We start from the raw sequence: 15,878 nt of genomic DNA, 5'->3' as shown, positions 1-15,878 counted from the left end.
TTGTTATTTTGGGGGGAAGGGTGACCTTGGGGTACTCCCAAGGGGTGACCCAAATATTTTCCATAAAAAATTATACTCTTTTTCCATCAAAGTAGATAAATTGAATAAAATATCGACATATATGTTTGGTGTGTATATAAATTCGTAATAATTTATGATTGAACATTTGAACTGATTAACCGGATTTTCGCAACATATATGAATTAAAATGTACGTACTTATAAGTATGAGTTTTATTATTGAGTTGTGTGTATCATGGCAGTTGCCTTGGCATTTATGAAGATGTGAAAGGATGTTGACATGTCTACACAAAAGCATGAGAAGACAACATACAACTTCTTTCAAGTCAATATTATACATTTATACGTATGGTGGCTTTAATTTCAATCAGTAGCATTATCAATCCAAGTGACTAGTTTATCAAGTAAGTTATAAAATTTTAATTTAAGGAATTGATTGATGCATAACTTTTCAGGTAATAAAAAATTTAGTTCTCCTTAATTTTTTTGTTAAATTATGAATGAGAATACCTTCCAAAAGAATGAGAATGAGAATATAATTTTTTTTTTGGTCAAAATTAAGAATGAGAATTGTTAGAAATAATATTCGAATGAACTAGGATAATATTCCTAACAAAGCGAATTTGTACCCGGCTCTGCTTACCCGCATACTTCATCCTAATTATAATTACAAAATTCCATGGTGTGTACGTGGAACTCTAGCTAGCTAAGAGAATGATATTTGAGTCATTTGACGGAGAAAAAACCTATTTTTAACATTTAATTTCATCATAGTTTATACCGTTATTCTATTTAGAGGTGGATTTCTAAACATTTAGTAGATATGAGTTTATATGTTATATGTGTTTATTTTTTTCATTACTTATTGCTTGATGAAAGAGATAATTAAACACATTAAGCCCAAAATCTCAAGAGTAGTTGAAAAACCTTTATGCATATTATCCACCGGCCAGCCTGTCGCCTTCGAGGTACGAAAAGGTCCTAGTAATAGTATACATCAATAATACCATCATTTCTCAATATTTCGGTCTTTTAATAGTTATATACTCACATGCATTGACATTTCTCATCATTTCTATTGCTCATCATTTCTCGGTCATTTCTCATCATTTCTATTTCTCACATTAATTTCAATAAAATTTTTTGTTATACACGTTAAAATAATTATATGCATTGACAAAAAAAAAATGATAATATTGCATGTTGACCAAAACATTAATTATATTTAACAGTTTAAAAAAAAAACTTAACCAATTATATTTAACAGTTAGCCACAATATAGATCCATTAATAATTAAGGATGGTCCTCCAAACCTATGAAAAATATATTATTAAATATAAATGATACGCTGTCATGTTATATAATTAATTCAACGTGTAAATGTATTGTTGGACGACTTGTTTATGTTAGTAGGGTATAGTATTAATAACATTCACCCATATTTTAACATATAAATTAGTTATACCACATATTAATGTATCGGTTATATAGTAAATTTTTTTAATATATCTTAATCTGACGCATATACATGCATTAATTACCCATGTTTTCTAAATTAGAAAGTTCCTTAAAATTCTCCAGTGGCAATTTTATCATTAAATAAATAAATACAAGCATTTTTTTTTTTGGCTTAGTTTTAGTTGAAGTTGGAACCTAAATGACACTATTGTAATTAGTGAGTAAGAATTATAAATTTATAATCATAATTTTAGAGTGCATGAGTTTTTTTGTTTTTTTACAAGCATTTGAATTTGAACTCTAGCAAGCGTTAAACTCAAACTTTAGTAAGAGTGTTCGAATGCTTAACTTCAAATAAGACTGCATTATTCTCTTAATTTGTATGTGTCCATTTGTTTTATGAAGCGTTCCATTTGGCCTTAATTAATACAATATTATATATGGGTGTTCTAACTCGAGAATAGAAAAAAGTATGGATGCATAAGACCAACACATCAAACCTAAGCCGTATGCACCCACCTACACACCAATTCGAAAGATTTATGCATATTTCGGCCATTATTGAAGAGTTTAATGTACAAAAAAGTCTGTTATTGAATCTGAGAAAAAAGGGTTGATATTGAAGTTTAGTAACCCACTCAAAATGATAGGTCAAAGTTTTGTATACCAAGAGGGACACCATTTCCAATGGAGATAACAAATGTACAGATCAACAGTGTCTATTACTAACCTATATTGTATGTTGACAAGAGAATTTCCTATTTCAAAAGTTTGTCACTTCAATAGATGAAGCAAATAGTTAGAGCAAATATATATTATTTTATTTTTGTAAAAACTATTTTAATGAATTGATGAAATAATGACAATTTTAAACTTTTATATTCATTAAAAGTTAAATAGGTGCTAATTTGCTTTAATTTGACATTGAATCAAATTTGCTCTAGTTTAGTGTTTGGATCAAATTTTGATATAACTATATCCTATTTGTTGGAGGGCTAAAATCCTACATATATAGCACTACAAGTCATTTTCTCCAAGTCTCCAAGGTATGTAATGTAGGCTCATGAGAAATTTAACGGTGACCATGCATGCACCTTTATTTGCTCCAGCCAAACCACATGATCACATCAATGCCAACTGCCAAGTTAGATTTGCACATTCATTCAGAAAATATGTTCAGACCAAAACGACAAAAGAATAATAATAATAATAATCAGCAAACATGTGATGGGAAACACCAGGGATGCGGATAAAACACAGCCAATCAAAACTAGGAGCAAATGACCACACATATATAAATACTAATCCAATTCCCATATATACTCATATTTATATTTACAAACGCAAGTACTAGTTCTTCACTTTCAAGACAACCAAACAGTAAGAACTTGGAAGAAAACAAAGAAGAAGAAAAATGGGTTCCGAAACCCAAACTCACATCTTCCTTGTGTGCTTCCCAGCCCAAGGCCACATCAACCCAATGCTCAGGTTGGGCAAACGACTTGCCGCAAAGGGTTTGCTAGTCACCTTCTCCACTACTGAAAACTATGGCAAGGAGATGAGAAAGGCTAATGGGTTCATTGATGACCAGTCAATTTCTGTTGGCAAGGGGTTTATAAGGTTTGAGTTCTTTGACGACGGTCTTCCAGCTGATGACCCAAAACGCACCGAATTGGACTATTATGTCCCGCTGCTTGAGCTTGTGGGCAAGGAGTTGGTGACAAAGATGGTAGTCAAGCATGGGAAGGAGGGTCGGCCTGTTTCGTGCCTTGTGAACAACCCTTTCATTCCTTGGGTTTGTGATGTTGCTACTCAGCTTGGGGTCCCTTGTGCCACGCTTTGGATTCAATCATGTGCTGTGTTCTCGGCTTATTACCATTACCACTCTCAAACGGTGCCGTTTCCCACAGAGGCCGAGCCTGAATTGGATGTTCAGCTCCCGAGTATGCCGCTTTTGAAGCACGATGAGGTTCCCAGCTTCTTGCACCCGTCTGACCCATTTCGGGTGAGTAATACCAAGTAGTTTTGAGTTGAACGCTCTAATTTTCATATGGTTTTAGAACATGGCAATTCGCGTATCAATATAATCTTGATATGTACACTGACATAATTAATGTTTCATCGAATAAATTTGATGATTTTTAGCATTATTGATTTCAGGTTTTGGGAAGGGCGATCTTAGGCCAGTTCAAGAACCTATCGAAGTCGTTCTACGTATTGATGGACACATTCGATGAGCTCGAGCACGACATCATTACAAAAATGTCCGAGATTTGCATAGTGAAGCCTGTCGGGCCTTTGTTCAAGAACCCAAAAGCTTCCACCACAAGCATCCGCGGTGACCTAATGAAGGCCGACGATTGCCTTGAGTGGCTGAGCTCAAGGCCCCCAGCATCGGTTGTGTACATCTCCTTTGGGAGCATTGTGCACTTAAAGCAAGAACAAGTAAATGAGATTGCTCATGGGATTCTTAGGTCGGGGGTCTCATTTTTATGGGTCTTAAAGCCACCTGGCAAAGCATCCGGGTTCGAAGCCCATGTTTTGCCAGATGGGTTCTTGGGAAAGGTTGGGGATAAGGGGAAGTTGGTCCAATGGAGCCCACAAGAGCAAGTTCTGGCCCACCCATCTGTCGCTTGTTTTTTGACTCACTGTGGCTGGAATTCTTCAGTGGAAGCACTCACTTCGGGTGTGCCAGTGATCAGCTTTCCTCAGTGGGGTGACCAAGTGACCAATGCCAAGTTCTTGGTGGATGTGTTTGGTGTGGGAGTTAGGCTCTGCCGTGGCCAAGCTGAGAACAGAGTGATCGGGAGGAATGAGGTTGAGAAGTGCCTGTTGGAGGCCACGGTGGGAGAGAAGGCAATGGAGTTGAGGCAAAACGCTTTGAAATGGCAGAAGGCGGCAGAGGCGGCGGTGGCCGAGGGCGGCTCATCCGACCGGAATCTTGAAGATTTTCTTGACGAAATCAAGAAGACAAGTGTTGCTTAGAATGGCTGATTAGTTCACATTGCTTAATTTCAATCTAGTTTTTTTTTTTTTTTTTTTTTTCTTGTTACAAACAATCTAGTATGTTATATTGTTAAATTATAAATTATAATTGTTGAGTAGTTCATATTGCTTAATTTCAATTGCAAGTCAATCCTTAACATATTATGTTGTCAAATTATAAATCAGAATAATTGACTAGTTCACATTGCTTAATTTCAATTGCAAGCCAATCATTCACTAAAAAGACTGAATTCAAATAAATACGTTTTTACAGTGCGATGGGTGAAGGAGTTTGAAATTACTGAGAAATTCTAAAATGATGTATAGAATTTGTAAGTAGGTTCTTTTATTTGGCTAACCTATTAAACATAATATAATTTAAATATGAAATTTATAATTTTATTTTTTAATGCATCAATTATAAATGAGTGATGTCATTGGTGGCAACAACAAATATGATGTTTGTGGTGAGTTGGTGATGGTGGTAAGAGGGATGGCCCATAGAAGGGTGGAATGGTGAGGCAAGAATTTGGGTAGGGGTGGTGGTGGCAATGGTGACAAGCTGCAACAGTGGGGGCAACATGGTGGTAGTGTGATTAATTGGTAAGATGATGGGTGGTTAGGACTTCTTTTTCTTTTGTATGAATATTTGATTTTTTTGAAATTTTAAAATGATACTAAATTAGGTGAAATTTATGAGATATATAATCCTCAAATTCCAATTTTTTTTTCCACATTGAATTTACCAAATTCTATGTTTGTGAACCCAAACAAAAAAATTAGAATATGTAATTTCTTAGAAGTTGAGTTTTGTTTATATTCTAAGTTTTTTTTTTTTTCAATCCAAATTAACACACCATTAGTGTTTAGGAGTCGCAATTACATGCTATTACACAATCCAATGTTGTAGTCAGTATTGACTATTCTGAAAAATCTATCATACAAAGTTACAAATATTACATGGAATACAAACACACATTTTTAATCTTTGATTATTAACGGTTCACTTTTGTATTCCAGTATTGATTCTGTACTTTTACCATAGAACTATTAAGTGTCTTTAACATGAAATACATAGGTTGTTGGAGATCATATCTGAATTGATGGAACACATAGGTTGCCAAAATCGCTGGAGGCTTGTTAATTCTCCAGACACACTGGTTGAAGAGTGTTTAGAGGCCAATATTTGTCTCAAGGAGATTTTATGACAGCGGCTGTGGGATATCGCCCATCTTTAGTTTGGTGCTCTCCTTGTCTAGATGCAGATGGAACTCTTGTGGAAGATGTAAAAGAGTTGATAAGCACCTTTTCGTCGTTTAACTGTCAGTTTCGCAGACGACAGTGTAACCAACAATGCTCACAGACTTGCTAGGCATGCTTTAGTTAATTTTGGTATTAATATTTGGCTTAGGGGTGGGAGAAAGACTTTGGGGGTAACAGGGTATACCTCGCTTAAAAGATCTCTTCACAATTCACATACTAATTATATAACCACTTATTATATAACTTAGGGGTGAACATTAATACCGAAAATATCGAAATCATCCCATTCTGTCCTGGTTAGTCTTGTCCCAAACTTTTTTTTCCCTCATCCCATCTCGTCCCGTCCCGATCCTAAATGGGATGGGAACGGTATTGATGTTTGAAACCCGTCTCATCCCGTTCCGTAATATATTTAATTTATTTTTTAAAATTTTTAAATTTTTTTTCTCTCTGTCTAAAGTCTTTTTTTTTTTTTCTTCCTTCTCTCTTCACTGGCCCTCATAGAGTCACAAAGTCTCTTTCTTTCCTTCTCTCTTCTTTCTCATTTCAGTTCTCACTTTCTTTCTCTCTCCTCGACAGCCAGCCACCCCAGTTTAAACTTTCTTTCTCTCTCTCCTCAGTTCTCACTTTACTTCTCTCCCTGACACCCAGTCACCAAGCCACCTCGTCGTTCAACCACTTTCCCAGTGACCTAAGGCCATCAGTGACTCTCTCCCGCCAATGACTTCTCGTCCCTCTCCCTTGCCGGCTGACCATTAGTTGAGCAATCAAGACCGGAGTGAAACTTTGAATATTTTATAGGATCGGGTTGGTACTGAACTGTTTCAGTTTGAGACGAAACGATACTATAGCCCCAACCCGTACCGGTCCTGAATCCAAAACATAAGATGAGAATTGGATGAAGTCAGTCCTATCCCCCCCTCCCCGCTTCTCGCTTCAAGTGCCCACCCCTCCCCTAATATAACCACTTATTACAAGATCTCTTCACATGCTAGTTATATAATCACTTATTATGAGAATAAGGAGTATATCTCCATTATGTATAAAATTTTCTCTATAGGCAAAATATGCACTCTAATTGTGAAAATGTGAATCAATCAACATTTAAATGTCAAAAAGTAAGCATATGACATTTATTTTTTTATCTTTAGATGTAGTTGTACTTATCTCCTCATGTGATACCACATGGTATCCCCACCCTCTTTCATTAGCTCTCTCTCTTCTCTCACTCTTTTTCTCTCTCTTTTTCTCATCTCTTGTCTCTATCTCTCCCTTCAAACGATATCACATCACTACAACATGAGGATATATAAATTTTTTCATGTATGTTATAGTCACTTTACCAAAACGAACTCACAAAAAAGAGCAAAACCACATTCACAAAATAGCCGGTGTGGAAAGAAGTGAATAATTGAGGAATTGGCTAATCATCAATCCATCAGTGAATCTGGTCATTGAATGAGAGAATAAAGATGGCTATCAATTTGATTTAAAAAATACATGCTGAAATTTGAACCAAGAAAAAAATTGTTCAAGTTGTTGAAAGTAATTTGTACAGAAAAACAAACTCTCCAAAAATTGTAAAAGAAAATCAATGTTTTTAATACACATACAAGTATATTAATTTGAATACAAGGAGAAAAGTACCAACAGCGGTGGACCAAGAACATAAGCCACCCCTGCGATTGTCTTCCATTTCTGGTTGGAGCCACCCGTTCGACTTTGCCATAGTGCATGCTCAAGTCCATCTTCAAGTGAGAGATTATTATCTCTTCTCCCTTGTCTGCTTAACAGCCAAACCAGAAAGGTAAAACTAATAAGATACAGAATCACAGACATATATATATATATACACTTATATTAATGTACTCTTGCCAAACCGACATGTTATGTTATCAATCGTTAATTTGGACAATTGATCATATGAATTCAACATAACATGTTAGATATCTGACAAGAGAACATTTTCCTATCTACTTCATCTTGTATTTTTCAGCATTCACCATCTTTGGAAACAGAGAAAATAATGCACATTAACACTTCAGTTCAGTACATTCATAAACCACAATTATCACATATTGCAGCAAGCAGTCACTTTAAGAACTACTAGATTTTCCCAATGACCTAAAAAACCCAACCAAATGGTCATGAAGATCTTCCTTGGCTTTTATGCTCACAATGAAGTCAACATGACCATAATTCTCAAGATAAAGCAACTCCGGAGTGGACTCCAATTCTTTGAGCGTGTGATGAAAATCTGCCACATCTGCTAAAGCATCATTGCCTCCATAAGCCATCAACAGTGGCAATGACTTGGGTATGAGGCTAAGATCAAATGCAGGGGGTTTTAACTGACCATACACGATCAGATTTTTTAAAATTCCATAGTCATACTTTGAAAAAGTACCCTTACGAATCACTGCCAAAAATAAAATATAATAATCAGTGCAGAAAAAAGGGGATAAAAATTCTTGCTAATGTGAATGGAATAGAGCATACTTTGGAAGAGATGGTGCAAGTTCTTTGTGGATGATGGGTGAGGTTCATAATCAAGATAGAGGTCCACACGCGAGTTATTAAAGCAACAATTCTTCCCTGAAATGTTATCAAAACGACTTAGCAACCATTCTTCCCTAAGAAGTTATCAAAGCACCTTTTTCTTAATAAAAATTTAAGAAAAACAAAAAAAGACATAATGAGATGAAAATTTTTACAATGTCACACAGAAGCACCTTTGGCATTTCAATCAATAATATGCCCCCTAAAGTCCTTCCATAAAATTCAAACATGTCTACTAACTATTTAAATCATACTTCGTATAAATGACCTTCTTCCTAGCCATTGTGCAGAACTACAAACTTAGGACACATTGTGGATAACTACAAACTAATAGTTTAATCACCTCACTCAGTAACTCTTATATCAAACACATCCATAAAAATTAAGATCAAGGGCTCTCTCACAAGGTTTTAAACTTTCAGTTCTTCATTGAGGCATCAGCACCACACATAACTAAATAGTCTTATCCTTTTTGAAGTCTCGATCTTACTGGCTCTATGATGGAGAATAAAGTTAAGATCTAATTCACAATTGACAGGAAAAAGTAATACCAGAAAACTCACACTACAGTATGCAACAATTGACACTAAAATAAATGTTCACTAATTACCCAAATAAAAGGAAAATCTATGAATTAGCTTAATGCCATTTAGCTTCTTTATGGGGAAACTGGCTGGCTGTGGTTTGTTTAAGCCATTTATGCAAGCACTCTTGCATAAACAATATCAGAAAGAATATATTAAATGGACACGAGCATATAAATAGATGCCTGAACACATGCATGTGCCCATGCATGCACACACAGAGAGGGAGGGAGGGAGGGGGGGGGGGGGGGGGGGAGTGGGTAGTATATATATAGATGAAGTAGAACCTGTTATGGAAGTTAGCAAGTCATTGCAGTCAACATGGCCATCACATACTGAATTCAACAGGTTAATTCCCCAATCACTGCATATAACGTACAACAGATGATAATAAGATTAATACTAATGAAACCTCGTAAAATTTGGCAAAAATAAATTAAGAAAAAAAAAACAGAAGAATGGACAAAGTAAAACCAAACCTTCTAAAGTTAAGTTGATGGATGCCCATAGCAAGAACCATCTGCAAAAATGAAAATATGCATCAGTTTTATCATCAGAATCTATTAATGCAAAATAATTTGATGCAGATAAGGAATACCTGATCAAGATGCATGTCTACCATTCTAAGTACAAATTGAGTGCTGATATGTTCCAAGTATGATATTGGACAGAGAAGAGCGGCAGCTTCAACCATTTCCGCTATATCTGGCTGAGTGAGAGCAGCTAAAGACATGATTGTTCCCTAACAACATAATTGAATTAAGCTCACACTCAAACAAGGAGCAGAAAAGCAGATGGGTACGAAGTAGTTAAGGAGGTGTAAGACCTGTGAATGTCCAACAACAAAGACTTTGGAGTTTGTTATTGAATATATGTGGTGTATCATTTCTGCAAGATCATATTGTGCCAATTCCTGCCAACTCCAATCCCAAAAATCCTACAATAAAGCAAAATTCAAGTTATTGTAAAATTACAGATAAGTAAAATATGAATTATGGACGTCAAATATGAACATTCCTTTTTCCAGCTAGCTTGAAAACAGGCTCACATTACCAATGTCCAAAATAAAGTTATTTTGAGCATACAAACTAGCATGCAAATTCTAGATTAAAATAAATAAATAGAGAAATATTTATTTTATCAAGGCAATCAAGAACTACTAATACTAATATCCCTGCAAAGGAGCCTATAGGCGTATCCTTCTTTAATATGCATTGTATATTCCCTCTCTCCAAGTCATTTTTGTCATCACTCAACCATTAAACAGTGAGGTAGGAAGAGTCAAATGGCTTTTTCATATGCGATTCAACTTTTCTTCAGTTTATATATATCTCCACAAAACATATTGCTGATTTGTCATTTATAGAAGAAAATCAGGGAGGACAATCCAGACTTTTTCCATGTACAACTAATATGTCAGCGACTATGAGACTACGAGTAGCAGCCAACTGGCAAACACAAATAACTGGAACCACACCTTACCATTAAATGGAAGACAAGTAAATGACTGTATACTTGAAGATGAAAACAAATGGTATATGCTATACAGAGCACAGACCTTATCCTCATCTGATAAAGATATGTGTCCATGACTCCAACGTGTTCCACGCACATTTCCTACCCATACATCAAAACCTTGATCTGCAAGGATGTAGCCCAGTGATTCTTCGGGAGAATTTAAAAACCATGCATCACCTGCCTGTTTGAAATTCAAAAAAGGGTAGCATAAGATCAAGGGAAGCAGTAACCGAGTCCAATTGAATTTAAAGTACATTAGCCTAGTTTAAAAGTTATCATGATTGGTCTTTTCAAGCAAAGGAAATTTCAAAAGAAACTGAAAACTTCTGCTCGTGGAGCACAAATATGTCAGTTGCACAGTAAAATTCCGATTAAATAATAATAATTACACAGGTCACTTAATATGGAATTTATAATAAGTTGAAAATGTCTGCTAAAAAGATTGGAAGGAACAATACAATTTTTTGTTTTTATGAACAGAAGGAAGAATACTATTTAGACTTTTCACTGATAAGGTGTGTCCAGACACCATTATTACTCCTGGTCATATGGGGTGTGCATTCATTTGAGTGAACATTCCCCACCAAAGCCATCTCATAAGTTCTTCCTATTTCAAAACAGACAGAAACAGACTAACAAAATATGATTTTGATTAATTCAGTTCAGCAGTTGAAAAATGTGGTCCAAATCATCTGTTTTTCTACATTTTGTAAATCAGCTTTAAGTCGCATTCGCTAGATTTACATGTAAAGAAGTCTTGTAATTACCAATCATAGAATAAAACTATTGGCTTTGTTCACCCAAAATTAGTGTTATACTTCGTACATGCAAACTTGTAGCAATTATATGTTTCAAAATTCAAATAAAGCAGGTCACAGCCTCATAGACGCCCAAGCAAAAACTCACACCCCAAAATCCCAAGCACAAGTCTTTGCATGTGTACACTGTAAACAAAGCTGAGGCCTGAAAAATTGAAAAATCTAAAAGAAACCCATTTTGTGTTGCAGTACCAGTACACACATGAGAATATGAAATAAACCCAATCTCCTATTTTGCATTGTTAAGTCTTAAAGAAAAGTAAGGAAGTTCAAAACTTCACCATGAAAAGCCCATGCTGAAGCAGCACCGGAGGACCCAACTGTGCTCTCAAATCCCCACTTCGAGACGCCACGCGTTGAAGACCCAGTAAGTAACCATCCTTCGTTTGAATCTGGACAAGAACAAGAAGCAACGAATTTTGGGTATCCGAGTATACTCAAAGTTATTTACAATATTAACAAAATTTAACAACACAACGGTCAATTGCAAAATGGGAAATTGAGTAAAATGAACATTAAAGACAAAAATGGAAAAATGGGAAATTTCTGGTGGAGTGCGTAGTAGGAGTAGTACCGTGTGCTCGGAGCAAGGGTACCCAGAAGGCTCGATGAGGTGGGAACAGAGAGACTGCTGCGGCAAACGACGGCGGAGGTTGAAAAATCCGGTAGAATTTTGGGGGGATTCTGCGGCGATTTGGGAGATGAAGAGACAGAGAAGAAAAGCTGCCACCGCCACCGCCACAGCCACCGCGACCGAGCTCGCCATGTGTGGGTCAGTGGTTGATTGAGTGGGCGGGAAGGGAGGGGCAGGACAAGGAGTGCATGGCGTTCATATCCATTTCTTTGCTGATGGGGTTGGAGGTGTGCGCGCATTTGGTAGAGTGATCATAACTGCCAACTACCACCTGGCGGTGAAATTGACCCGAATGTTGACGGGTTGGTCTCATAAATAAGTTAATAACCAAGAATAAAATTTTGGATTTTCAGAAAATTTCGAAATTTTTAAAATTTTGACAAAAATTAGACGGAAACGATGAAAATTATTAACAAAATACGAAAATTTTTATCAAAATACGAAAATTTTGAATGAAACTTTACTATATGTTTATTTAACATATTATCTACTACATTAATAAAAAATATTAAAAAAACTAAATTATATAGTAAGTTTTATGTGATATGAGATGAATATAATGCGCGCTGAAGGTAAATAATGTGAAATAAAATTAGTATAATGAATAAATAAAATTAATATATTCTTTATACTCTATAATATATACATTAAACCCTATATACTTTATAATCTATACTCTATATAGAAAATTAGAATTAAATAGCAAATATTAATAGTTTTTCAATAAAGCAGCAAGCCATTAATTTTTTTTAGTTTAGATACTAACCTAGAGTAAGACATTTTGGATTAGGTCATAAATCAGTTTGTTATATAGTTGTGACTGTCGAACAGTCACAGTTGTGATTAAACTGTGACTGTTTCAAATTTATAAAAATTTAAAATTTTTAAGAGTTTAATACTTTTGATTTAGGCTTGGGGGATGAAGTCATATAACTCAAAGACTAAACATTAAAGTTTAATACTTTATGACTGTTAGACAGTCACAGCTCGATATAACCATGTTTTTTAAAATTGGTACCTAAACTGAAATTTAGTACCTAAAGTAAAATGACATAAATGTTTTGGTAGTTAAAATGAAAAAATATTATAATTTGGTACCTAAAATCAACGGACCTTACTCTATATTGTTTAAGATATTGTATAGGATATTAGGGTTTAGGCCCTTTAGGATATTTTTAATTATTTTTTATATAAAAATGTATTAGAGTTTATTGGTTTAGGATTTAAAAACAATTAAATGAAACCCCAGAACGGCCAAACGAAACCCCAAATCATTTTTTTTTTCAATTGCCCAAAAACCTCAAATTAGGATATGGTATATGATATTAGGGTTTATGGAGTATTTTAAATTATTTTTTATATAGAAATATATTAGAGTTTATTAATTTAGGGTTTAAAAACAACTAAACGAAATTCTAAAACGGCCAAATGAAAACCCAAACCATTTTTTTTCTTTACAATTGCCCAAAGTCCCCAAACCCCAATCAGCCCTAAACTTTTTAATTTTTTTCTCTTTTTTACTTTTTTTTCCGTTTTTTTTTAGTTTTTTTTTTTTTAAAGCCCAATTATTAAATAACCCTGACTGTGCGGCCCAGTTGCAAAAATGCGGTACCAACGCGGCCCACTTTTAAAATGGCCCGGAAGACTCGCAACAAAAACCATTAAAAAGCAGCAAAATTACGGGCCCTGTCACCGGTTCCTTTAACTATCCGTTAATTGCCATAACTGCAATTAACCTCTTAAAACTTCTTTAAACTGTATTAGCAGATGATTATAAAAAAACAAAATCACATAGCCTTCTGGAATCACAAACACGAAAAACAAAAACCGTTTTCGATTGCCTTGAAGAATAAAAAACCACAGACCTATTCTGAACGAGAGATTCAAGCAAAGAGAAACAAAACCTGGTAGCTACTGACCACCATTGTCGAGGAAGAAGAAGAAGCGACACCCAATTTCTACCTCAATAGCTACTGACTTCCAGGTACAATTTCTTCTACAAAACATTACATATTGAACCGAGTACCAAAAACAATTTTCAACGAAAAACCTAGACCCATTTCAATGAAAGACAGTATTGTCAATATCTACTAATAGCCATAAACCCATTTCGATATTTACTAAACGGTTGCTTTTTAATGGTTTTCCAGACTCGAAAATAGATCCGAGCAGAGAGAAAGGAAACCCTAATAACTACTGACCAACATTGTCCAAGAAGAAGAAGAAGAAGCTACCTCAATAAAACATTGAAGAAGAAGAAGAAGCTACTGACAAACAGGTACTATTGGGTTGCTTGGTAATATATGTCATTGTCTGGTTAAATTGCCTATGTTTATGTAATATTCCCCAATGTCAAATATGTGGGATACTAATTGATCTATATGCATATGGTAGTCGTCTAATTGATATAGATTAATATCTAATATGTGGGAGTCTAATTGTTACTGGCTGGTAGTAACAATTAGAATCTCACATTTGGTGAGATTCTAATCATTACTGGATGGTAGTAAAAATTGGAATCTGACAAATTAGATATCTCCACTACCTATGTATTGCCACTGCCTATGTATTGCACATTTTCTTTGAATTGGAGACTGGGGCATTCGGTTAGACTTAAAAACAGTGTTGCATTTGAATTGTTACTGAGGGAAAACAGTGAGGATACTTAGGACTGAAAAGTGGAGGAAGTGGAATTGTTACTGGCTGGTAGTAACAATTGGAATCTCACAAATTAGATATTGGCACTGCCTATGCAGATTTTCCAATGACAAATATGTGGGAGTCTAATTGTTACTGGCTGGTAGTAACAATTGGAATCTCACAAATTAGATATTGGCACTACCTATGCAGATTTTCCAATGACAAATATGTGGGAGTCTAATTGTTACTGGCTGGTAGTAACAATTAGAATCTCACATTTAGTAGTAACTATCTGCTTTATTGCAGGATTCAAAGAAAATAGCCACAAGAAGGGCAATAACAAGTGCAAAAGAAAAAACCATTATACCAAAACAGTCCGGAAAAATTCAGTACAGGTGCAACATGGTTGCATTCCAAAGTACTATGGACAAAATTAAAGATGACCTGACTCCCAAGGCATACGAAAAGCTACAGAAAACACCTTTTTGGCCACTTATAAATGCATTTCGTAATGAAATGATGGGAAGCAACCCTGTGAAATCAGATGACGGTGTTGGATTCTTCATCCAAGCATACAACAAGGAAACATAGAAGTTCCATTTTGGTAAGAAGGAAGTAGAACTTACAATAAAGGACATTGCTGATTTATTTGGGCTGCCAGAATTGGGAAATGAAGTTGTTTTGACAAAAAAAGGTTTCAAGAAATCCAAGTTCATTACAGATCACTTTAAGGATGATGAACAAAGGATAAATAGAACCTCAGTGCAAAATGCTCTCTATAAAGCAGTAGAGGAAGGAAAACAACCTCAGACACCAACAGGGAATCAGAAAACTTCAAGGAAGAGAAGACTGAAAGACAACAGTGACGATGTTGTACGTCTGATAATTTTGTACCTGTTGGCTACTTTCCTATTCCCAAACTCTGGATACCACCTTGCTTGGGACTTGGTCAAGCATGCTGAAGACTTGGATGGAATGGTACATAAAGCATGGGCAAAGGGAGTGCATGATTACTTGCACAAATCATTGTGCAAAGACAGTAAATCAATGGCTGGTTGTGTTGTTGCCATACTGGTAAGCACTAAACTGAATTCATTAAATATGAATGTATTATTTTAGACACTATGTTTAACCATTTTTGCACGATTTTTCTCTTTGATGAATTCCAGTATTGGATATGCAAAAAGACAAACATCATTAATCCAATCAAGGGCAGAGAGGAGGAAACTCCTGGCATAGTCAAATGAGATCTGGATGATCTCAATCTCAAGTTGAATCATTACAGACTTGAAGACTTTGAGGTAAAAAAGCAAAACAAAATATAGTTACTTTATACTAGTAACTATTTTCAAAACCAAAACACTAACAATCTTCACTTTAAATTGTGAAGAACATGTT

At 35.2% G+C, this 15,878-nt stretch overlaps 2 protein-coding genes across 3 annotated transcripts; one reads left to right on the top strand and one right to left on the bottom strand.

Moving 5' to 3' along the window:
• Nucleotides 1-2,827: 2,827 nt before the first annotated feature.
• On the top strand, nucleotides 2,828-4,583 carry LOC147276669 (putative UDP-glucose glucosyltransferase). Its single transcript, XM_086253451.1, has 2 exons — nucleotides 2,828-3,484; nucleotides 3,640-4,583. Exons 1-2 carry the CDS (start codon nucleotides 2,894-2,896, stop codon nucleotides 4,462-4,464), a joined length of 1,416 nt encoding a protein of 471 aa, XP_086109577.1. The 5' UTR covers nucleotides 2,828-2,893; the 3' UTR covers nucleotides 4,465-4,583.
• A 2,536-nt stretch (nucleotides 4,584-7,119) lies between these two features.
• LOC147276668 (lipase 1) lies at nucleotides 7,120-12,081 on the bottom strand. 2 transcript variants are annotated; one of them, XM_086253783.1, is made up of 10 exons: nucleotides 11,781-12,081; nucleotides 11,488-11,598; nucleotides 10,429-10,569; nucleotides 9,697-9,807; nucleotides 9,469-9,612; nucleotides 9,350-9,390; nucleotides 9,158-9,234; nucleotides 8,227-8,322; nucleotides 7,852-8,146; nucleotides 7,120-7,510 (listed from the first exon to the last, which is right to left on the bottom strand). In XM_086253783.1, exons 1-10 carry the CDS (start codon nucleotides 11,970-11,972, stop codon nucleotides 7,348-7,350), a joined length of 1,371 nt encoding a protein of 456 aa, XP_086109909.1. In that variant the 5' UTR covers nucleotides 11,973-12,081; the 3' UTR covers nucleotides 7,120-7,347. The 2 variants fall into 2 exon arrangements, with proteins under 2 accessions (XP_086109909.1, XP_086109910.1); XM_086253784.1 differs by lacking the exon at nucleotides 7,120-7,510 and having other exon boundaries at nucleotides 7,735-8,146; nucleotides 11,781-12,078.
• Between the last annotated feature and the right edge of the window lie 3,797 nt (nucleotides 12,082-15,878).

Source organism: Dryas octopetala, chromosome 8 (genome assembly GCF_963921425.1).
Source record: "Dryas octopetala chromosome 8, drDryOcto1.1, whole genome shotgun sequence".
Taxonomy (NCBI): domain Eukaryota; kingdom Viridiplantae; phylum Streptophyta; class Magnoliopsida; order Rosales; family Rosaceae; genus Dryas; species Dryas octopetala.
Note: the sequence above shows the minus strand (reverse complement) of the source record. Positions and strands in the feature narration are given on the sequence as shown.